Source organism: Pagrus pagrus (assembly GCF_965226575.1).
Source record: "Pagrus pagrus genome assembly, chromosome: 11".
In the NCBI taxonomy this organism is placed as follows: domain Eukaryota; kingdom Metazoa; phylum Chordata; class Actinopteri; order Spariformes; family Sparidae; genus Pagrus; species Pagrus pagrus.
In genome coordinates this window covers 28,719,913-28,743,872 of record NC_140195.1, presented here as the reverse complement: position 1 = coordinate 28,743,872, position 23,960 = coordinate 28,719,913, and the positions used below count along the sequence as shown (strand labels likewise).

Sequence of the window (23,960 nt, the reverse complement as noted above, 5' to 3'; positions counted from 1 at the left end):
CGTCCGTCTCTCTGGTTGGAGGCCCTGCGAGTTACACCAAATGTCTTTGGTGAATGAAAGGTCATTCAAGGTAACGGAACGTTTTATTTGGTCGTCTGTCGCTATAACCTCCAGGAAAGTCAGAGAGTGAGGAAGGAAGTCTGCTAACGAGACTAAACGTCGAATGAATACAACTTTAAAACATTACCTCGTCTGTGAACATTTGTGCCTGAGTCACATCAGATAGTGACTCAGTGTTTATTCGCCCTGAACAGCCAGATTACTTTGCTGTACATTAGCCGTAAGATAGCAAGCAAAGGCACGCACTGAGGGTGTGTGTGTCTGTGTGTTTGAATTCAGGACAACCTCGTAATGAACTCAGCACTTACCAAAGATTCTGGTTCTCTCTCTTCTCTCTGTGCATTACGTTATTACGTTCATGAAGTAAAGTAGATTTCCCCTCCAGCTCCAGTCAGCAGTCACCATCACAGATCATAAACACCTGACAATAGAGGTCACCTCCAGTAGTTCCTGCAGTCAGGTTGATAAACAGGAGTGAAGATGAATCCACTTTTTAGTGCCCAAAAGTTCAAAAGTGATTCCTGAGTTTCCCTCCCGTTTGTAAACAGTTCCGGATCAGATCAGAATCTGATACAACTCCAGATGTTTATTCCTCCAGAGGGTCTGACTTGACTCTGCCCGGCTGTCCCCACACAACAATCAGCAAATGTAATTTGTTATTTCTGTTGGGTTTTTTTTGTTGAAGAGACCTCTAGCTGTAGAAATGACATATAATGCATTCAATGCAAAAGGACCATACGCTATTTCTTCTTTGTAATATCGGGGTGGAGATGTTTCACTGGGTCTCCTGTGGTTCTGTTACACCATCTGCACTGTCACAGCAAATGTAAATAACTTTTAATCTTGCTTTAGTAATGGCTGAAGTAGTATTCCAACTTTAATTTGTCAGAATTAATGGATTCATGTTTTTATCTTATTGCTGTATTGTTACACTGGTCTGGGGTTGATATTGTTTTTGAATTAAAACGACTCCGTTAGTATTTGGATTGTTCACAGTGAGTCTAGACACTGATGGGGACTTCAGTGGTAGTATAATATAATATAAAGCAGCAGGTACCAACTGTAGTGCCCAGAGCTTTGATCCTTTAAAGGATAGATCTAAATATGGGAAGCTATCAAGAGAAATGAGACCACCTGTGTGTGTGTGTGTGTGTGTGTGTGTGTGTGTGTGTGTGTGTGTGTGTGTGTGTGTGTGTGTGTGTGCGTGCGTGGTTGTGGAAGCAGCAAATAAAAAGCAGCTGATGTGTACTGTAACACAGCTGCTGCCTAGTGTTGCTGGTGATGGTGTACAAACTATAAATATTGGATAATTAATACCTCTAAATGCCACCATGTATAATTTATGTTGTGTTAGCTACTTGGTACGTGTGGCTGATGTAGAGCTACTCAGTCTGAAAGTACCATGAATGGCACTGGGCACCGATCAGAGGGTATTTTGCAAACTGCTCCAAAACCTCTGGATCCTACACTTCCCATAATGCAACTCAGTTACCCCATGATCTCAGTTTGTAAAACATTTTGTTGAAGATAATCAAGCCTCCAATCTCATTGTGAGATCACTCAAATTACATCATTTGTTATTCTCACTTTCACTTTCTTCATTGGCTGCATGTTACTCCTCAGCATTAGTGTTCTTTCCCTTTAAACATGCACTGTGAATGAAAGCTAGCATATACATGCAGACACACACACACACACACACACACACACACACACAATTAGGAACAATATGAGAGAAATTAGAGCTCTTATGTGGATAATGTTATAGGATATGAATAAATAATCTGCTACTGAAGTGACACAGCAGGAAGAAAACAGTATAAGGCTTTATGTCCATCAGTCCACCGCCTGTATGTCAGTGTATGAAAAAGGACAGAACACAGTTATTTGAGTCAGTCCTGGTTGGCTCAGGGACAACACAGCATGTAAAGGTGATACACCAGGAAGGTGACTTACAGCAGGTGTCTTTCATTTACACAGCCTACAAACAGAACCTGGCCTGGGCTTTGTCCTTGGTTTAACTGTCATATGTTCATCTTTAATAAGTGCAAGAACATAATTAAAATACTGAAGCAAAGAAAAAATCAAAAATGCATGATAAGTCACTGTTAAAGTTCCTGTTTGGATAGTACTACCCCTGGGCAATAATGTCCCCTGGAACTTAATTCAGATGCTGGTCCCTGCGGTTGAAATGCGCTGAGTTCCTCCAAAGGTTCCTAGTCCCTGGGGACAGTTCCTGAGAAGGAAATGCAGTTATTGAGGAGAATAATCCCTCTTTCTTCCCCTTTATGTGCTTTTTTTCCTTCACTCTGTCTCTCACTCTCCACATGTCTCTCTATCATACTGTACAATTTACATTGTAGCAGTGTAAAGCCTGGGCGAGCTTTGGTAGGTCACTGATGTGGGTAATGATTAAATGTTTATGAGATGCTGTGTCCTCATCTCCCTGCATCCACACAGCCACGTGTGTGTGTGTGTGTGTGAGTACTCACAGAGGCACATGGGAGCACTCACATAAGGTCACACACATGAAGAAACACACTTTACCAAACACAGATATCTGTCCTCACACACAGATGCAGATGCAAATGTCAGTTCTCTTAGCTCACTACTGCCACTTAGTTAGTTCTCCCAAATGTCTGGGAGGTGATTGGCTGCTGAACCCTTAGATTTTGTCTTTGCCAGCTCAGTGTCAGCTTGAGTCAGCAGCACCGTGCTGCATGCTGCGGCATCCAGACCCTAACGCAGGGCCAGTCAGCGAATCTCATTCCTTATCAGTGTGTGTGTGTGTGTGTGTGTGTGTGTGTATGTGTGTAACCTCAATAGTTTTTGTGTTATTCTGCTTTTGTTGACCACTCTCTTCTCTGCGTGTGTGTGTCACTCACTGGTCATGTCTGTGTTTTCCTCCAGGCTCTCAGTGCTGAGCTGAAGGACAGAGACAGAGTGAGGACAGAAGACGCTAACGGTTTCGCAAGAGGCTGTCTGGCCCCATGTCTGCCCCCGCTCCAGCCAATCGGAGGTCTGGGTTAGGCTCTCGCCGGTAGGTAGCAAATGACCACCTGTTACCCGTTTTTGATGTCAGTGTCAGGGTATTTAGTGCAATTCAATGTAGCCACAGTTGGAAACAACGTGGGGGACATGTAGCTTGAGTGTGAAATAGTTTTAATGTCATTATTAATTCAGTGTGCCCGGCTGCTATGGCTTTATTTTCCTCTGAGAACAGCTTGTTTATTCACTTATGGGAATAATATTGTATTGTATTGTATTATTACCTCATATTATTACCAAATATAAAAAATTCTGTTTTCATTTATTCTCCTCATCATGCACCTGTAAGTTCTTTCTTTCTTTATGTTAAAAAAACAAAACAACATTTTCTCAGTTTGTCTCAGTGATGTACATGTTTATTTGCATATAGAGCGAGGAGGTGAGATCTGATCACAAGTGGTCACTTGAGGCGCATGTTAAGACGCATTTTAATGCAAGGTGTGAATTGACGGACTTGGAGCTGTCCACTTGTGATTGGATCACCCAAGTCACATGTTAACGCCTGGTAAAAACAGGCTAGGAGTGTTGTTGAAAGGGGGATTGGACAGTGGAAGACAGGATTCCATGTTCTCCATGTTCTCTTTGCACCACAGCCGCCAGAGTCTTTGCAACATCAGGGGTGCATGTGTAATACTGCATAATATATGCAAGAGGCAGCTTTATTTTAGGCATCATAAAATACATGAGGATATGTCAGGCAGCTAAGTCAAGTCAATTACTATTTTTGAGTGCATGTGGATGTGTTTTTCTCAGCACCACTTCTGGCTTGTAAATATTCACCTACAGGCTACAATGCAAACTGCTTATTGGTAAATATCATTGACAGATCATGTTTTTGAATACAACTGAGATAACTTTGCAATATTTCCCTTTACATATAATGCTATTTATGCATTTCTAATTGTACCACTGTCTAATATCTCAAACCTTTTTGCTGCTGAGTTCATCATAAAACAGCGATGTCTTCAGAGCAGTCCTGCTGCTCACTGTGAGTCATAAATTACTCTCAAATCTCACTCTCAAGTAGGAGTGTTTGTAGTCTGAGGTTAACTTTCAGTGGGATTCTGAGACACTTGATTAATACAAGCCCAGATGGAGCTGCACTGATGACAAGTGTACTGATTCATCCAGCTTATTCACATTTCTGTGTTTTCTTTTCCTTCCTCAGCCTTTTTGGAGCGTCTCTCATTTTGTTACTCAGTTGAGCTGTTCCTTGCCAGAAACCCTGTCACATGACCTTTTTAGCACCAGAAACATTTTGTGTGTAAAAGCATACTGTGTGTGTGTGTGTGTGTGTGTGTGTGTGTGTGTGTGTGCGCAGCTTGATAATTTCTAAACTTAACACGTCATGAGCCACAATGCAAACAGCTGTTATCACTTTCTAATCAGGGGCCTGTTATAAAGATTTTATGAGTTGTAACCAATGATTTTATGAATGGTTAACAAATCATTTACTAAAGCTTTACAGATCAGTTACTATTCATTTCTGTGGGTTGCCAGTTTGTGTAAAAGTTTCTTGCTTTGTTTTATTTAACCTTTTTAGTTTTGGCAGGCAGACTGCTCCAGTGGACAGTCTGACCTCTAACCTTCTGGAAAAGTGCTGCAGACCAAATCAAAATTAATTAACAACTCCTTTGACAATTACAGACAACTGACCTTGTTTTGCATTGGGTTTTATGTAACACAAGAAACCTGTGATCCTAATGACTCATTAAAGCTGGGGTTGGTAAGATTGTTGAAGCGAGAGCAAGCTAACACATGAACACACACTGCCAGACTACACCTACTGCCCTGTAGCTCTCACTGGCCAGCTGGAAGATATGTGTTAGCGGCTACGTTTGATACGTTTAACAAGCTCTCTTAGCATTTTTAGTCTAATAAATGCATAAATAAACAACTGCTAAAATGCTGCAATCACAAACGTTACTCAATCTGAAAAGGCTATGGTGCGACATTTATTGAACGAGTCTGTTGTTGCAGCAGCGGCTCAGTTCTTTGGCTCAGGAGTTGTGAGCTTTGTACAACTAAGTTAGCTTCTGAACGACTCTGGTGGGTCGACCACCTGGGGCCGCTCCGGGGCTGTGTACACCATCGTTGCCATCGCTAACCATATCCCGCTACCTTGAGTCTCATTCACTTCTAAGAAAACACATATCATTATGTTAATCAATGTAAATAATTGTTATTGCCAAGCTAGCATGTTAGCATTAGGACATTTTGGTTGCACTTTCTGTGACGTTCTTGTACGACTTGCAAAGCAGTGTGGGCAGATATGTGGGTAAAAAAGCAGGTAGGCCGCACATGGGCTCATTAGAAGCCTGTGCCAGCCGCAGGCTCAGCGTTTTTTTCCCCGAGCATTTGTTTTATTCATTGCTGTCGGGATGCTCAGAGATTTTCTACAAAAATAACAAACAGTGCTTCTAAAATAACTTATCAACCCCTAGCCTGAAGATCTATCACTGCAGACTTCTTGGCTTAATAGGAAGTGAGGTACTCCATACTCTTTATTTATAACTTTATTAATGACTTCACTATTAATGACTTCAACAGATTTAGATTAGGCTTATAACTCAATGAACTAATAAAGCATTAGTAAATCGCTTTTTAAACATTAGTAAAATGATGATTTACAACTTAAAAACCCTCTATAAATGGCACCCTCAGCTCTTACTCAGCACTCTCCTCCTCTCTCCCTCTCTGCTGCAGTCATGCTTCTGTCAGCATTTTGCCCCAATTTGTTTCTGTACTTTTTTCAGTTAGCCCTAATGATCCTGATGGAGGAGCCGTGGTCCTACTGACAAGAAGACGGACTTAAATAAACTAGATGCGGTCCGCCACCTCCTACACACTGACCAATGAACAGCAAGTTTACTGTAACCCAAGCACAGTCTATCAAGGAAATTGATGTGTTTCTCTTTTACAGCTACTGGACTCCATTGGCCTGCTAACCGGATAAGACCATGTTATTGAGGTTTTCTTGTCCAGAGGGACCAGTGATGACTTTTCCCCCATCCATCAAGCTGCATAGGCTCAGACTTTAATGTGCAAAGGCTCCAATAGTTTTATATACAGAATGTATGTGTGTGTGTGTGTGTGTATCCAATGAATACAATGTGATGGTTGGACATTGGTTTATATCTGTGGTCCAGTTTTAAAAAGTCACTATTTTAATTCTATGGAAAGCCTATTTGGCATTGATATTGTCTGATGGGCTGAAGAAGTTCTACTGCATACTGCCAAAAATCCACTTATGCGTCAAGTGATTTAAAGTGTTTTAATCAGTTGTCTCATCTCATCATGTTTGGGTCACAGACAGATAGATGTGGTCCTAAACTGAAGCCAAGACGTCTGGTTAGTGGTTGTAGTGGTTTTATTGGTAATATGTAGCTACAGACAGTCCAATCTGTAGCTGTGGTGTCCTCTCTCTCGTGTCTTTTCCTCAGATTCAACCCTCTGAAGGCGCTGCAGCCCAAACGCCGATTGCAGCAAATCTTGGCATCCTCACCCGTCCCGGTACCCAAGCCGGCGTCGGTGTCAGGGACAGGGACAGGGACGGGGACAGGGACGGGGACGGTTGTACCAGGGGCTACAGCGCCGGTGGCCATTCCTGTGCCCGCGCCCCCTGCGTGAGACTCACTTCAGTTACAGTCTCAGACAGCATGCTCAGTAGCTGTAGCTTTAGCTCCGGCATGCAATGTAGCCACTAAAACAAGACCAACAATAGCACACAGGCAACATTTATACCTACCTGTGTTACGGCTTACATGGTTTTCCCTACAAAGACCATATTTACACAGCAGCCATTTTCTTCTGTCGTCACGCTCAATGTGGGAAGCTCAAATGCTGGTATCCAAAGAATAATGTCATATGTCACAGCTTCCTAATCAGCAACTGAAAAGACGATGGATTGTGACAATTAATTAGCATATGTTAGCTAGCGTTAAATAAGTCCAAGATGCACGTTTATCTTTTAATTATTAATTTAAGACTTTCTTAACATATCATGTAACACTATCAAATGGTAGTGGTTAAATGCTAATGTTAGCTATTGTTTAACAGAAGCTAATGGTTTATCAAATATGTTGTTTTACCTCGAATTATGGCCCCAAGTCCCTCTGAATTTTCATTATACAGTACATTGTCTTTTTATTTGGTTATCAGTGGAGAAGCTGTGAACTGATAATCATTTTTCACATTTTTATACAACTTGAAACCTGCAATACAGCAGTACGACATTTGAGCTTCCCACCCTGAGCACGACGTCAGAGGAAAATGGCCGCCATGTGAATATGGTCTATTCACCAGTTGTCCTTTTGCTAAGCTCCGCCCCTTCAGTTACTGTTGCTATACTTGTCAAGCTTTCCAATTTATGTTAAACATATGTATTTTACAATGAAAACGTGGCAGACTTACCACCAAAATACGTTCTTGTCTAGCTAGTTAATCAAACATTAATTCCATTATTTGGTTTAGACACTTTCCCAGGCTGAGTTCATGCTAACAAACTGAGGCTAAAGCAACACGTCCCAGGCAGGAAGTTATTAAGCGTCCTCTCAGGATGATGATGATCCATGTAGAAGACGTACAGTAGAGTTAAAGAAGCATTTTCTTGTATGGCACTGAACAGTTATTTAGTCATAGTATGCTGAGGAAAAATGTAAAACTGTTATTTTGTTCTAACAGAACCCTGTTCAGCTGCTAAGCTTACATACTTGGGTTGATTTTTTTAACCTGTAACCCCATACACTGTTGTGGCCTAGGTAACTAATGAAATGCTTCTTGACCTTTGAGTTTTGCTCTTGTGTTTTTGGAAAGACTCAACAAAACTACTAACCTGTAAATGCCCCATATGCAACACTTCAGCATGTGGAGAAATCCAAAGCTTGACAGGCCTACCATGCCTTGTTACAGTTGCTAAGCTATGATTGGCGGGGCTTAGTGAACGGTTAATTGCCGCAGTGCCGACCTGCCAAATTTGTTTTACTGAGATTGAAATGTTGCAAATATCTTTCATATCCTATAAATACGGTGAAAATAACACTCTGATGCTCACCGGAGCTCTCAGTGTTCTTATAACAGGAAACAGCACAGCACTGTGTGTGTGTGTGCGCTGTGTCACGTCGCCTCTGATCTATGATCTATGACAAAACAAGGGAAACCAAGATGTACAGGTGTGCACTTGCACTGACATACTTTAGTAGAGTCACAAGATAAATTTGTACACTAGAATTGGAGAATTTGTGACACCATTCGGTCCTGGTTCCATGTAACATTTTGTAGCATGAAGTTGTGTTTAGCGGCTACATGCACAGTATTGCCATCATTGTGCTGTGGAAGCATACTGTGATCACAAGTGATCACTGGTTCACCACAGTGAATCACAGTCAGCACCATGTTTTTCACATACACTAACCAGTTCAACAGCAGAGAGTTGGTGGGATATCGACATTGCTGACCGTCTCTGTCTCTACCATCAAAAAAATAAAAAAACACTGCATAAAGCAATATTTCTTTGCTACACCCACTAACACTGACCAACACCTGTCTCCTGGGCAACACTCAGCTCCTCCAGCCTACCTGTGACTACCTCCACCAGACTGTCACTCACCACCCACAGTCTAGACACAGGTTCTATCCCAGCACACGGTTGGGATAGACTGTCACGCCTGAACACTGTTGTACTGTGTGTTCTGTCCCTCTCCAGGCTCACTGCTTCAGCTGCTTCCCTCTGCCTCTTTCTGTTTTGTCTTGGCTTTTGTCATATATTGATTTTCAACGAAACTATTAAGCAGTCAATATCTGGCCTCCTCCCTCTTTGTATCACACGGGACACGTTTCCTTAGCACAACCCTTGCTAGAAACTTGGAGAAGTTGGGGTTGCACAAATAAAATGTAACAGTACAGTGTAGGTTTGCACAAAGAAGTGAGAATGACACATCATTGTGTTAGTGTGTAATAAGCGCTGTGTAACATTGGACAGTTACAAACTGTCTCCAGTGAATTATGAAACATGCCTGGTTGACCACATGTTGCATCCATATACAACCTCAGAATTACAGGTGCAAAATGTAAGAATTGGCCACCTGTCACATTCATACTTAAAGCAAACAGGGGGCAGCCTATCACCAGGGTAGCCGCCAGCTGCTGTAGCTGCAGTTAACCAGTTAGCATGGTTAGCTGTTCATCTTAGCCATCTAAACTGGGAGCTAGGATCACCAGGGGAGTGTTGGTGTTTACACTGCTAGCACAAGAGCTTTGGACTGGGACGGGCTGGGGCTAACTTGTTAGCATGCTAACATCAGCAGATATCCCTGCAACACAACATAGACATCATAACTGTAGTTTTTTATGTTTTCAAAGAAATTTCTTACATATTGCACCTTTAAAAATTTTCCATACAACTCCTGAAAAAATGTACTCAGTAATGTCCCTTATACTCTTATATCAAGCAGAATTTTGCTAGCTTTAGCTAACATTAGCCACCATATGCTACTGGTCAGACCAGGCCATGTGAGGCTGTAGCAGCAAAACCCCTGAGTGTATTTAATCAAACAACAGTGCATTTGATGGTTAATGAATTTATCTTTCCATTTGATTGATTTTTTTTTCAGTAGTTACAGTTAGGAAATTTTGGTTCCCTTGTGTCTGTTGGACATGAGACAGCTTGCTGAGTGAAGTCACTGAGTTGGGTCCATGATTTGGATCTCACTGCAGCGGCGTAAAGTTATCGTGTCCTGTGTGAAAATCCCTCATGGCTGCTCTGATTGGTCCTGCTTGTCCCCCCTCCCTCTTTTGAGGCCAGTGACTGGGCAACAGTCATGTCCTTTTAAAGTAACCGGTCATTACTGCATTTGGTATGAATTTTTAAATATCACTGATTATAAAACACTACATTATTTTTTGTTAGCAAAGAAAGTCGTGACAGAAGTTGCCCATCACAGATCACCCTTCCCTTTCCTGGCTACCACTGATATAACTATGTACTATGTGCTGTGATACTCAACAACTTTATTTTCCTTAGCAGGATAATAGCAATGGTTAAAGGTGAAAATTCGCGTTTGTTTAAATTTTTTTCTAGACTGTTATTTAAATGATGTGTGGTTTTACATGGTCTTTACGATGATTTTTTTTGCAATTGTGTCATTGTCTGACATGAATAGTTCAAAGGGATAGTTCACTATTTTGAGAAATATGTTTATTCACTTTCTTGCCAATAGTTAGATGAGACGATTGATACCACTCTCATTTTGTTTCAACCGAGTATGAAGCTAAAGTCAGCAGGCACTTCACTTAGCTTAGTTTCATTTAGGAGAAACAGCTAGCCTGGTTTACTCAATAGCTCTTTCTCATGTGCCACATGTTAGTAATTCATTCACCAATAAAAAATGTGGAAGTTCTGGAACTATAGCGAGACAAAGTCCTGACATCAAGTCTGGACTAGCGTCCACTCCGGTAGCTTCTGTAACTCAGGCAAACTGGAATCCATGAATGTATTATTTAGACTTCAATATGGTGGTCCAGAAAGCATTTTCCCTGTTGACCTCCATTATAAAAGAGACATCTGTAAAACCGTTTACAGGACACCTCAAGTGACAAAAATCATCATTTATGACTTTTTCTGTAATGTATGTTTGATCCACGGTGGTTTTATATTTGTAAAACTCTCCTCAAGCTGAGAAAAGTGATTTAAAAATCTGTGATGTCATCACATTGTGAAACCTATAGGCCGGGTGGGCGGGGCCAGCACCACTACAGCACTACACTACTGAAGATAGACAACTTTTCTGGCATATGTGCCAGGCCAGTAGTTCTCATTGGACAGAATAGGTGCCATTTTGCATTCGGTATCTTGTTCTTAATCTATGCTAGAAACCAATATAGTACTTTTTTAGAAGTTGTAACCTTTATGATTTTTATTCAAAATACAGGAGCTCCATTTCCACAATTTCCCCCAACAACGTTTTAGCTGGAATTTCAAAATGTCACTTTGGAGTGAGTCAAGCTAGCTGTGTACCCCTGTTTCTGTTCTTTATGCTAAGCTAAGCTAATCGCCTCCAGGCTCTAGCTTCAAATTTAACAAACAGACATGAGAGTGGCAGAGATCTTTTCATCTCTTAACAAAAGCTAATAGGCATATTTACCAAAATGTTGTTGTTGAGAAAAACGTGGTTAAGCAGTTAATAACTGTAATCTGCCCTCATAGTGCAGGATGAGGATTGTTATGTTATGGTCTGAGAAGGGAGCAGAGAGCTACTTCATCATAGTTACTTTCAGGTTACTCTACATGTTTTTTGGCAGTGTGCGTAGAGAAAAATGAGCGTGTGATGTTAGATAGTCCAAGGGGTTGTGCTGGTCTTTACAGTTTCATATCTGGCTAAATCCACATCATTCTTCAATTTGAATGCACTTGTGTGTCCTTTAGTAGTCTATGCAGATTTTAGCATGTAAATAACTTGTCCTGATAAGAGATGCTGTGCTGTTACGCTCTGACAATCTTTTGGGTTGTATCAGACGTGTCAAAGGTTGAATTAATGTTTGATTTGAAGCTTGTGTGGAGTGAAATACTCTGAATGATGCGGCTCTTATGAATAAATGCTCATGCTGTTGCTGCCACTCCCCTGCTTGTAGAGTCTCAGAACATTTTACCTCTTGTGAATTATGTTTCAGGTTGCAGATTATTAGCTCCTGTTCTGAGCCAGTGAAGGCCTCATAGCAGTAAATGACTTCACATAGACGTTTCTTATGGAAGCAGAAGGGAGCCGTCTCACTGCTCCTTTTGTAAAGCTTTTAGTGAGCCACCTCTCTTGGGCCCCTTCAGTGTTTGAGTGCTTGTTGATGTTTAGCATCTGCTGCCTGCAGCTTGGGCTCTGAATGAACATGCTATAAGCTAGACAGCTTTGTCTCACCTCAACAGTATGGTGTGCATACACTTATAGCATGCACATTGTATGTTTCTGGTGTGGTCCTCTGCTGTCCTCTGTGATTTAACACCCTGTTGTCTCTGCCTGGTCAGGTTTGACTACTGCAGGTTCATAGAGCTAGACTACGTTCCCATGGAGACAGGCTATATGGTCTCAATGCGTCCGACTAAAGGCTATACATCGACCAAGTCGCCAACTAAAGGATACGCTTCCACCAAGTCTCCAGATCGCCACAGCCGTACAACAAACTCTCCCTCCACCCCTCGCTCTCGGTCTGTCCTGAGTCCCTCTTCTTTCCTCCCCATCAGTGTTGACTATCTAAAGCATGGGAATGATGAGACCCTTTGCACTGTTGTGAATGTTTCATGATGTGATATTGTGGAACAAGTGTTGCAATATCATCATGTCTAGTCTGACCTGCTCCCCCTTCTTCTTTTCTCTTTGTTTGTTCTCATTTCTTTTGTTCATACTCTTTAGTGAAAGCTATCCTCACTTTCATTCCTTTGGGTAATGCTTTTTGGTTTGGTTTTCATTTTTGCAGATCACATTCTCTTTTTGAATAACTACAACATCACTGTTCGCTCCCAAAGGACTGTGTGTCCTTGTTTCTGAGGCAGAACTGTTGTCTGTTATCAGTGACTTTGGCCTCTGTATTTGCGATGTGTTTGTGTATAGTTGTGCATTTATGTGTTGTGTTGGCATGTCAGTGGACCTGGATTGACATTTACTCCATTCATGTTCACTATTTTCAGTGTCACAGTGGTTTCGCTCAACAGCTCAAAGAGTTCACAGTCACCTCGTTATCTGGAGTAAGTTTTCATGGTGTGTTTCCAGGAACAGATTAAAATGTCTCCCCTTATTTCCGACCAGGCGAACACCGGCCGCACCCAGTAATAGAGATCCCTATGGCAACGCCTCCATCAGCAGTGGCAGCAACTCAGGCTCTTGTAAAGGCAGCGACTGCAGCCCCACCAAAGGGTAAGGCACTGCACGGCTGGTTCAGTAATGTAGATGAAAAGCTTCTCTGACTAGCTCCTGTCTAACATACTCCCTAGAATGATTGAGTGCATTCATTTAAAACCAAATATGAAAGTTATGAATAAAAACTGAAATTTTTTATGACTTCCGCCCCTCAGTGAAAATCAGAACTCAATATTCCCAGAACATACTGTATATAGATGGCTATGTTGCATTGTGGGTATTGTATGAACCAGGTTTTGAAAAGCCACTGGTCTAGGATTGCTGTCCTGTAACACTGTTGGATTCATTATGGACAGTTTAAAAACAAGTGATCAAAATCGATACAGCAGAACCAGATATATCACTTTTTTTATTCCATGAATTCTTCTGCCTTTTTACAACCTGGCGCCTACATTACCCACAGTACAACTAAGCCACAGAGTGACATCACTGGAGGTAATTTATTAGATTACATGCAGCTTCCTCTGGAGCCACAAAAGACTATTTTTAAGTTTTTCACATGTGCAATTTTACTCTCCTGTAAATACACTCTAATGTGGGAAATTGATAATAAATCAGGAACTATTTGATCATAATAAATGAACAAGATTGCGAACCTGAACAGGCTTTATGGCTACAGATGCATTTTGGTCGGTACCAGAAAAGTATTGAGGTTAAAGGAATAGTTCACTCTAGAACGAAATTCAGTCATTATCGACTCACCCTCATGCTGATGAGAAGTCCGGTGTAGTTTCTTATTCCTCAAAGTGCTGCTGGAGACCCGCGGGGGTACCCTCCTGCAGCAATAATCCATATAACGAGCGCAAGTGGCGCCCGAGAGGAAAAGGTCCATAAAACTACACAAAAACTTTGTAATATTCCTCCATACTGCTCGTCCGCTGCAATCCAAGTGTCCTGAAGTGGCGACATCCAGAGTTTAGTCGAAACGACGTCATTTAGTAAATTTTTCTAGCCTAAACAGTCACTATGCTATGTTTACACGGAGGTGAGCTCCACGTTTACGCGAGTCTCCCTCACAGCGTTTGCACTACAGAAGCCGCGCCGGACAAGATGAACGAGACTCGCGATTGATACACACTGGTATTTACATCCTGTTGTGAGTGTCAAAGTTTCAAATCACTAGTGCAGCAGATCCCTCTTGTGTTTGTGTGTCGCTCGGTCGCTCAAAGCAGAATGTAAATACCAGTGTGTATCTATCGCGAGTCTCGTTCATCTTGTCCGCCGCGGCTTCCGTAGTGCAATCGGCTGTGAGGGAGACTCGCGTGAACGCGGAGCATGCCTCCAGGCAGATATAGCATAGTGACTGTTTAGGCTGTAAAAATGTACTAAATGACGTCGTTTCGACTAAACTCTGGATGTCGCCACTTCAGGACACTTGGATTGCAGCGGACGAGCAGTATGGAGGAATATTACAAAGTTTTTGTGTAGTTTTATGGACCTTTTCCTCTCGGGCGCCACTTGCGCTCGTTATATGGATTATTGTTGCCGGAGGGTACCCCCGCGGGTCTCCAGCTGCACTTTGAGGAATAAGAAACTACACCGGACTTCTCATCAGCATGTGGGTGAGTCAATAAAGACTGAATTTTGTTTTAGAGTGAACTATTCCTTTAAATACCCAGCATCTCACCGAAGTGAAATCAGTTGTACAGAACTTGGGAAAACACTTTTCATATGCTCGTGTCCTAGACGTCATCAGAAGTACACGTCATGTACGGACAACCATGGCATCCGGCCCCCTCCACCAGAGCAGTACCTCACACCCCTGCAACAGAAAGAGGTGTGTATCCGACACCTGCGGGCCAGGTTAAAGGAAACGATCAACACTCTGCAAGACAGGTGAGAAACTGAGATAGAAGAGTTTTTACATTGTCTGACTTGTTCTTAAGTATGTCTTCCAGGCTCTTATTCTACCCTTATCCTAAGCCTATTTTCTTTTTCCATCTAATCCTCTTATTCTCTCCCCTTCTCTTTTGTTCTTTCTCCCTTTTCTCTATTTTGTCCCTCCCAGGGACACAGAGATAGATGAGCTGAGAGGCCAGCTTTACAGGATGCAGGAGGACTGGGTTGAGGAGGAATGTCACCGTGTGGAGGCTCAGCTGGCACTAAAGGAGGCACGTCAGGAGATCCAGCAGCTCAAACAGGCTGTGGACACTGTTCGTGCCAGGCTGAGTGATGCTGGAGGACTCAGTGGGGATATAGGGGTCCAGAAGTACTTCCAGGACATCAACACTCAGAACCACAAGCTTGAGAACCTTTTGCTCAACATGGAGCTAGCCCAGGCCGGATTAGCCAAAGAGGGGGAAGCCATGCAAGGCTGTCGGTCCCGTGTTGGGGGTTCGGCACCAGCATCTGTATCAGGGGAAAGTCCAGGTGGAATACCAAAACCTGCAGTAGGAGGTAGGGGTACCTGCTCCTGTGACGGTTCCCCAGCCCGTTCTCTAACTCGGAGCTCCACCTACACTAAGCTAAGCGATCAGGCACTGGCTGACCGGAACGGCAATGGCCCAGACTTTCCTTGCCTGTCAGGTGACGGCACCCAGGACAGTGGCTTTGTGTGCGGTGAGGACAGTAGCATCCCCAGCCGGGCTGACCTGCTGCTGGAAGCCGCCTTCCTCTCTGAGGAAACAGCATCTTTACTCAACTCCTACACACAGACCTTTTCCCACACTTTGCCCCACTCTCTGCCTCATCCTCTACCCCACTCTCTACCCAACTCTTTGACCCACTCTCTACCAAACTCTCTGCCTCACACATACTCCCATACCTTACCTCATTCTTTCCCCCATATGTCCCACTCTGTGCCCCACACTATGCCGCACTCCTCCACCTATGAGAAGCTGTGTACAGGTGAGCGACTGTCACCCTTTCGTTGCGGCCTAGGTGGAGTGGGCTGTATGAGCCATCCATGCCTGTCCCACCATCACCTCTACCTGCACCCTCTGCGGGAGACAGGCATTCAGACCGAAAGCTGCCCCATCCCTGCAACAGCAGGTTACCCGTCTGATCTGGATACCATTGCAGAGCAACGCACTTTCCGCTCCCAGGCCTGCAGCCCCACCTCCACCTGGATGTCTGATGAGGGGGAGGAAGAGCTGGACTCCATCACCACCACAACTTCAGTAACCACAGCAACGGTAATGAGTACGGCCACAGAGCCGATTCCGGTCTCCAAAACACCGCTGGTCCCTCCCTTGCCCCGCTCCGCTACTGTGGCATGTTCTATGGAAAGTCCTCTGTGTGGGGGCAAAGAAGGAGTGGAGGAAATAGAAAAGGAGGAGAATGACAACAAAGAGAATGAAGCTGTGGCAACAGAGAAGCCTGAGGAAACAACAGTGATAAGAGTGTCAGAAGAAGGGCAGGAGATGCAGATGGGCTCAGTGGGAGGAATCGAAGTGGAAGTTCAGGGTGCAGCAGAGGAGGCAGCTCCAGGAAAACTGTGTGATTCAGCGGAGACATCAGCAGGGATGCAAGGTGAGCTTACATTTGGAGGATGCTGTGGAGAAGGCAGACAGGGTGGGATGACAGTGGAGACCCTCAGGGTTGAAAAGAGACAACAAGAAGTTGGTCTATCAGCAGGATCAACCCAGGTAGAGGAGACAGAGCAGAGTCCAAGTTGCCCAGGATTATCACCTGGCGTAGAACAGCCTCACACCTCCCAGCCAAGGAGATCTACCTCCAGTGAGGAAATAGCTGGTGTTACTGTAGTGGAGGTCCATGATGAGGATGATGAAGATGACACTAAAGAACAAGGCGCCACAGGGGGTGCCACGGCAGAGGAGGAAGATCCGTCTGGCTCTGGTAGAATTCAGAAAAGCTACTGGAGTCGCCACTTCCTGGTCGATCTGCTAGCAGTGGCCATCCCTGTGGTGCCAACAGTGGCTTGGCTTTGCCGCGGTCCAGTTCGTGGTGGACAGCCCATGTATCATATAGGTTCACTGCTGCGTGGCTGTTGCACTGTGGCGCTGCACTCGCTACGCAGGGGAGGTGGGTTGAGGCATTACCCCGCAGGCGGGGGAGACCTGGGCGGATCGATGATATGAGAGGAGAATCTGTTCAGCGCCTCTGTAGTCCTAGAGTCTAACTACGATCTCTCCTGTATGGGTCTGGGTCCTAAGCTTGTTTGAAGATACCTGTAGTGTGAGGCTGGAAAAAGAAAAATCTTCCTGTCCTCCATTTCTGATCAAGCTTGATAGCTGAGGGGAGCATCAGAACCAGGAAATGTGCATTCATGACTAAGATCTCTGACAGCTAAACTCTGTTTGGTCCTGCTCCTTATTGTCTCTTACCCACTGGTCCTTGCTGTTGCTACCAAGATGTCTGCTAACACTACTGACTTGTGCAAAACTGAATGAGCTGATTCAAATTAATGATCTATGCTTGGATGTCTAAAGCTGATTGTTTTATTTTTAAGTGCAGGGAAATGTTAAAGGTTCATTGATCTGTCAGCCTACCAATCTGAGTCAATCCTGACACGTTTGAATTATGTTGTGTGGGTCAGTGTGTTCATGAAATATGGTATGTGGATGTGTAACACGTACATGTATAACCAAATGGTTCCATTGTCTGCATTAGACAAACCACTGCAGTGAGTGAGGGCAAATCCACCCTAATTCAGAATCCAATCATGTCCAATGACTGGAGACAGTTTGGGCTTTTCTTTGAGCCTTCACCATCTTTAAATTGAGACTTAAACATGGAGCGTATTTATTATCAAGAAACAGAACTCAGGTTGATTCTAAGGGTAGAAACACACCGAAAAACACCACCACCAAGAACCATAAACTTCCCAAACTCAGCTGTTGGAGGGCAGCTCAGTCGTTCTGTCTGACAAACACAGTTTACTGCTGCTTCAACAGTTTTTTCTGTTCACGCCATGAAGACACTGTGCAGATTAAGCTAGTCTTTAACTCCAAATTGGTCGCTCATTAGATTGGATGTCGTTTGATGTTTAGTTTGAGGGGGTCGCAACACCATAAAGTGGGCATTCAGACCGATCACCATTCTGCATTAAAACAAATGAAGGGGCTGTGTTGGTAAGTGTGTGTTGTTTCAGATGCTAGTTAGACATGAACTACAAACCAGGAAATCTGGGTTGAGTAACAGATCCACAAGTTTGAGTGTCTGAAAAACATTGGCTTTCCATAGTGCTCAGAGACAGGATTCTGGAAAGTTGGCCTCAGTTATTTAATCTTATGTCATGGCAATTACAAGGTAAACAGTAGAAATACAGAATTCCGCTCACAAAATAATCTATTGCATATATGTGAGAATAGGATGGGTTTTTGTTTGTTTGTTTTCTGAGCCCTTTGCGTTAGCACCCAGGCTTTGTCGCTGGACTGGCCTCATTCAAATGAATGACAATAAACTATCTGGATGTTAGACGATTAGATGGATTTCTAGCATAAATTAACATCTTTTTCTCCTTTCTTTAAAGTTGTCTTTGGAATAGAATCTGCTCCTTCATTCCCCTCAACCCCAGCATGCCCAGTAACCCAAGATAGTCGACTTCGCTGCCCATCTTTCCGATTCTAAACCGAAAGGTCTCAATCTCAAATATTAATAAGGGGGAGATTTATCACTTCTCATGGAAAATGAATGGTAGCTGGTCGCTCCATCCAGCTCGCTGTGTTTCTATCCTGAGAGTATGTGATTACATCTATAGACACCAAACAAAGCTGATTCAGATGTAAAAGCTCAAGTTTAGTGAATCTACAGAGGGGTCTCCAGTTAATTATCCTGCAAATCTACAGATTTATTCAGCTTACAAAAAATGCAACATACATTATGACTGTAACCAAACCTCACAATCTTGTTCCCTTTTATCTTCTCTACGCAGACCATCCCTGTGGGTTTTACTGGGCAGTCACAGCCACAGCCTACACGTTTTCTACTCCTTCAATGTTTCTCTCAGTCATAAATGGAGTAGTTTAACATTTTGTGAAATATGCGCTTGTTTTCGTGCAGAGAGTTAGGTGGAAGATTGGTACCCCTCTTATATCCATACACTATCTATGAAACTATATGTTTGGTTTAACATACAGACACAGATAGCCTGGCTCTGTCTACTAGCACATAAAAGCTCATTAAAATTAAATATAGTTTGTTTAAACAGGCAATTAGCAAGATATGGCCATATTTTAGTTTAAAAACATTTTTAAATTAACTAATTGACAAAATGTGAAAAAACAACAATGTTGACAGTAAGACGTCATAAGTACTGTGTTGCAGAGATGTCTACTGAAGTTAGCATGCTAACCAGCTAGCCTGGGCCAGTCCTGTATCGTAGGCTTTGAAGGCAGTTTTCGTAGTGACCAAACTGTGTAACTACTTTGCCACATGATGCACTGCGACCTTTTTCCATAAGCTAACATGATGAAAGAAGCATCTGTAAAATGGTGGATACATTTTTTGAGCATTGCAAACCCACGTGAAATGACTCGTATCACTGTCATAACTGGAGTGATCCAGTCCAATAACATTTGAAAAATCTAGAAGGGCTGCATGATTAAATTATTTTATTCCCATTCAAGTTAGCCGGGTGCTAAACCAGAAGTTAGCCTGCTCTGTCAGCGGTAGTCTATAGTGCCCACGCTCTACGGGCCACACAACACGGAAGATCTGAGTATTATCATACCAGGAAGTAAAGCTTTATTGTCTTCAAAACATCACTGAGCAGCTTTCAGAGGAATGAATGGGACTCTGCCTCCAACACTGTCCAGGTTTAATGTAACGTCCTTGGCCACTACATCCAAAGATAGCTACAGCAAGCAGCACAGTGAGCAGCAGTTAGTGGCTATGCGGCCCCCTATAGTGTTGGAGCTACATTAGAATTCTGGCCACAAGTTACAGCTTTAAGAACACCGCTCAGACATGTTGATTGTGTTATCTCTTTTTCCATATCTTTTCATCACAGAGAGAGTGATGATAGGAACAACATGGACATTATGTTTTAGGGTGGACTTTACTCTTGTACTCCAAGCTTGCATTTGAAGCAAACTCAGCCTAAACGTAAAGGTAAACATTTGTTTATATTTCATTCTGCAACAGGGTTGTAAAACAAATACTGTAGTCCCTTTATGCTACAGAACAGAAAGGGAAAAAAAAGCTATATCAACTATTGAATTATTGGAAATAATTGAACTAAATTTGGGCTACTTTCAATTTCACATAACACACATAGGAAATCTCTTCAAGTCATCTGATCTATTAGGAAAGTCATATACTGATCAGACACTTGTTTGTAGATACTCACTGGCTCAGTTTGACACTTTGATGCAGATCTGAATGAAGTGAGTTGTGCTCAGTCTGTGCTGTATATTTCTGCTAACTTAATGCTCTCGTGGTGTAGTTTAACTGTCACTCTGGTAGTGTGTATTTCAAGTCCACTGTACAAGAGTTAGTCAGTCACTGCAAAAAAACTATTTGTTCAACAGATCATTCTGTAAAGCATTTCTAGACATGGAGTACTACATGTTAGTTGACACTCAAAATGTAAATGGATAAGTTATCTGGGTTGTAATCACATTTAGGATCAGGGTGTTTTCTTTGCTTGAATGTGCTTTTCAAGAGGACTTTAATGAAAGTGGCATCTAATGGCAATTTCTTCTGTTTGCTGATCTTGTGCAGATGTTAAACTTTATGTGTAATAAGGGCAAAAAGCAGCCTGCAACTGTAAAATCGCCTGACTGTCAGAGACACATGAGCCAAACGTGGATCAAGAAACCCCGACAAGACCAGCAAAAATCGTCCAACACCAACTGAGTTGTTCAGTTCTTCGGTGGAGAAATAAGCAGCATGAATCTTTTTTTTTTTTTACTATTTGGTTGACATCTTTTGCACTATTGTTCACTTTATGAATTTGAAGCAATTACTTGAAGTTGAGATTGTATCCAAAGTGTTGTATGTCCACTGAGTTCTGATTGATTGTTTTGTTGGTCTGCATCATCAGTTAAGTTTGACATAGTGCTGATGATGAAATGAAACAGGTGAAGAGTGACTAAGGTTATGCAGACATTTCAGGTAGATCCTTGAAAATACAACTATAATACATGTCATTATGTCTGTGAATACTGTAAAGCAGTCACCTTCATCCATAAGAGCTGTTGCTTTCCGCTCTTTACATTTGACCAACATATGTATCTACAGGTCAAACTAAATAATGGAGATTTAAGTCAGTGCTGTTGTCAAACCACACACTGGCAGAGAATGGGCGGTGTTCATGCTGCGCGGTCAAATGATGTAATCGTCAGACATCAGCGACAATCAGGACGATCCTTGTTTGTGTTTGATTTTCACTACATCGATCTGAAGGATCCACATCAACAGCGGCCATTATCGATAGATTAAGATCCATGAAAAGATTGAATGAAGCCTTAGAGACACGCAGGACCGTCTCTTCTCCACCTATACATTTGCTCCTTTTTAATCTTTCCTTATAATCATGAGTTGTGCACTAGCGCCCATCTCCTGACTGTGTGAACCGCTTGGCTAAAATGAATTAGGAGGCCTAAACAATTTCATGTTTAACTAAAAAGCCATATGATCCTGTGAGGGAACAGGTGTGAGAATGTGGGAGGCGTCCTCCTCCTCTCAATATTAATGTATTGTGAAAAAAAATGTCTCATGATGAAAGTTAACGACTGTGTGTCAGCACTGTACTTTGATTTCAGTCAATCACACTGTCGTGCTGTCATAAAACACAGGCTGATAGAGGGGAGGAAAGGCAGGATTTAGTGAACTAGTGATGCTGTAGTCGTTCAGGCAGCACTCATCTCAACCCCCTACATTTACCTCTATGCACAACACTCATGTAGGTGAGTTTCTGAGCTTGTTATTGAAATGTAGTGCATCGTTATTGTTGTGTTACGGAGACCTCCAAAGTCCTGAAAGATTTTTTTATTATAATTTTTTTTTTATGCCTTATAGCCGTAACTGGAGGCATAATGTTTTCAGATTGACTGTCACATTCTTGTGAACATGATATCTCAGGAATGCCAGCAGGACATTTCGACACTTGGACTCAAGATTGAACTGTTTGAATTTGTTAGTCAAAGATCAAGTTGACAGTGGACATAACTCAAGACCTTCTATGCTAATTATGACAGCATTTTACACAAATGTCTAATAGGATAAAATGATGAAGTGATGATGAGTTTATATCCAAAAGGTCAAAGGTCAACTTCACTACAACATATGAGTCTGGACGGACACAGATGTAAACTGCAACTCAACTGGTTCATCTTGTGTTGGATCTTGTTCACAAGTCATTGTCCTACTCGCACAAAATAACACACAAGTTACAGGTGCACTCTGTAGTTTTGGTGAAGACATTTTAATCAGAAGAGAAACATCTTCACTGACTGATTTTTTTCTGCCTAAACAAACTAAATAAACAAACTTTCTTTGTTTTCATGACTGAATAAACAAACTGACCTTAAAGGACAACACAATTTATACTGTTTTACTTTGTTTATATGTGGCGGACCCTGCCACCTTTCTAGCTTCAAACTGTGTTCTGGGACCTTATTTTCCTCTGAGAACAGCTTGTTTATTCACTTATGGAAAAAAAAAAAATTCTAAGTTTGTATTATTACCTCATTAATATGTAAATATAAAAATTCTGAGGGTGAATTTCTTCTCATAAACTACATAGTGCCCCTTTAATAATTTGTCCTCAAAAGTTGTTCTCTTGTATGCAGAAGATATCCTGTTCACACAAGACATATACTCTACCTTGTGAGTACAAGTTATGTATCTTTTGAGTTATGTTCTCATACACACAAGATACACAACTTATAATTTGAGACATTGTGCATGTGACTTATTGTCTTGTCTTGTACAGATATACAAGATATTTGTCTTTGTGCTAAGTTAACTTGCTGTGTTACGAATTTTGTCTTCACAAGTGTTTATTTAAACCTTCTACAAGGAACTTTTAACTAGTTATAAAGCCATCTTTATTTTATAATGAAGCCTCGATATGACCTTAAGCAAACAGGACCATCAGCGAGGAGATCGGTTCTGTGTAATTATCATTGTTCTTCTTAATGCCTGTCACATTCGGATTAAATTAAAATCATTTTCATGTTGCGTGCTGAGGATGACCTTCGAAGTCTCACAGCCTGAGGAAAGAATCAGCTCTGTAGTCTGGTGGTTTGGCACAGTGTTTACTTTGCTTCACCATTGTCATCTTTTGTCCACAGGGGGTCGCCAGAATCAACAAAAAAATAAAGTTCCTTGTAGCTTTTAATTCACTATTTTTTTCAAGGAAAATACAAATTGATCCACATCACTGTAAATGTACCAGTGTTAGCCATAGGCTATCTTGTACACACAATTTCTCAACTTGTTCACACATGTTGTAAAAATAATAATCTGTGGGCACAAGAAAGGAATGAAAGTGAAGTTCTTTTCTTCTGCACTCAAGATTACATTTGAATTCTTTCAGGACTTTGTATTGAAAGGCTTTTGGTCTTTTGCTTTGATATGTTGAACATATTCTGGTGTTTCTAGAATATGACATTACACTTATGTCTTCATTTATGTCCTGATAGGGTTTGGTGATTGTAATCACATCCTTGGTGCCATTGTGTCTCCTACATTTTCCTGTTCAGTGGGTAGTAAATGTTGCGGCCTGCAGCAGCAGCCTTGTTTAGGATTCTGACAGCTGACTCGTTAAACGCTTCAGTTCCAGCAGAGGCTCGAGACTCATCAGGGTGTGATTTATTCATTAAAAGTTAAATCTGACTTTCATCCAATCAGTCTTCACCATACAGCACTTTATCATAACCCAGTCCAAGATTATTGCAATGCCATGGAGGCCATTATCCCAAGAGTGTCACACTCTGCAAGAACGTTGTCGTGCCTGGTGACCCGGTTTTCTCTTTCTGTCACATTATACACCTGAACTTCCTGCTGTAGTGTGAGGTTGTGCCAGTGTACAGTATGTGG

The 23,960-nt window shown here is 42.2% G+C and overlaps 1 protein-coding gene across 4 annotated transcripts in view; it reads left to right on the top strand.

The window, feature by feature from the left end:
- The window catches only part of snphb (syntaphilin b), a 32,988-nt gene extending 9,729 nt beyond the window's left edge, over window positions 1-23,259 (top strand). Inside the window, exons 2-7 of one of the 4 annotated variants that reach the window (XM_084366853.1) lie at window positions 2,971-3,100; window positions 6,552-6,734; window positions 12,122-12,301; window positions 12,900-13,007; window positions 14,697-14,846; window positions 15,019-23,259. In XM_084366853.1, coding sequence (XP_084222979.1) covers window positions 3,051-3,100; window positions 6,552-6,734; window positions 12,122-12,301; window positions 12,900-13,007; window positions 14,697-14,846; window positions 15,019-17,050 — 2,703 coding nt within the window. In that variant the 5' untranslated portion in view covers window positions 2,971-3,050 and the 3' untranslated portion in view covers window positions 17,051-23,259. The remainder of the gene's footprint in view (window positions 1-2,970; window positions 3,101-6,551; window positions 6,735-12,121; window positions 12,302-12,899; window positions 13,008-14,696; window positions 14,847-15,018) is intronic. The other 3 variants (XM_084366855.1, XM_084366854.1, XM_084366856.1) reach the window with 3 other exon arrangements.
- Window positions 23,260-23,960: the final 701 nt, after the last annotated feature.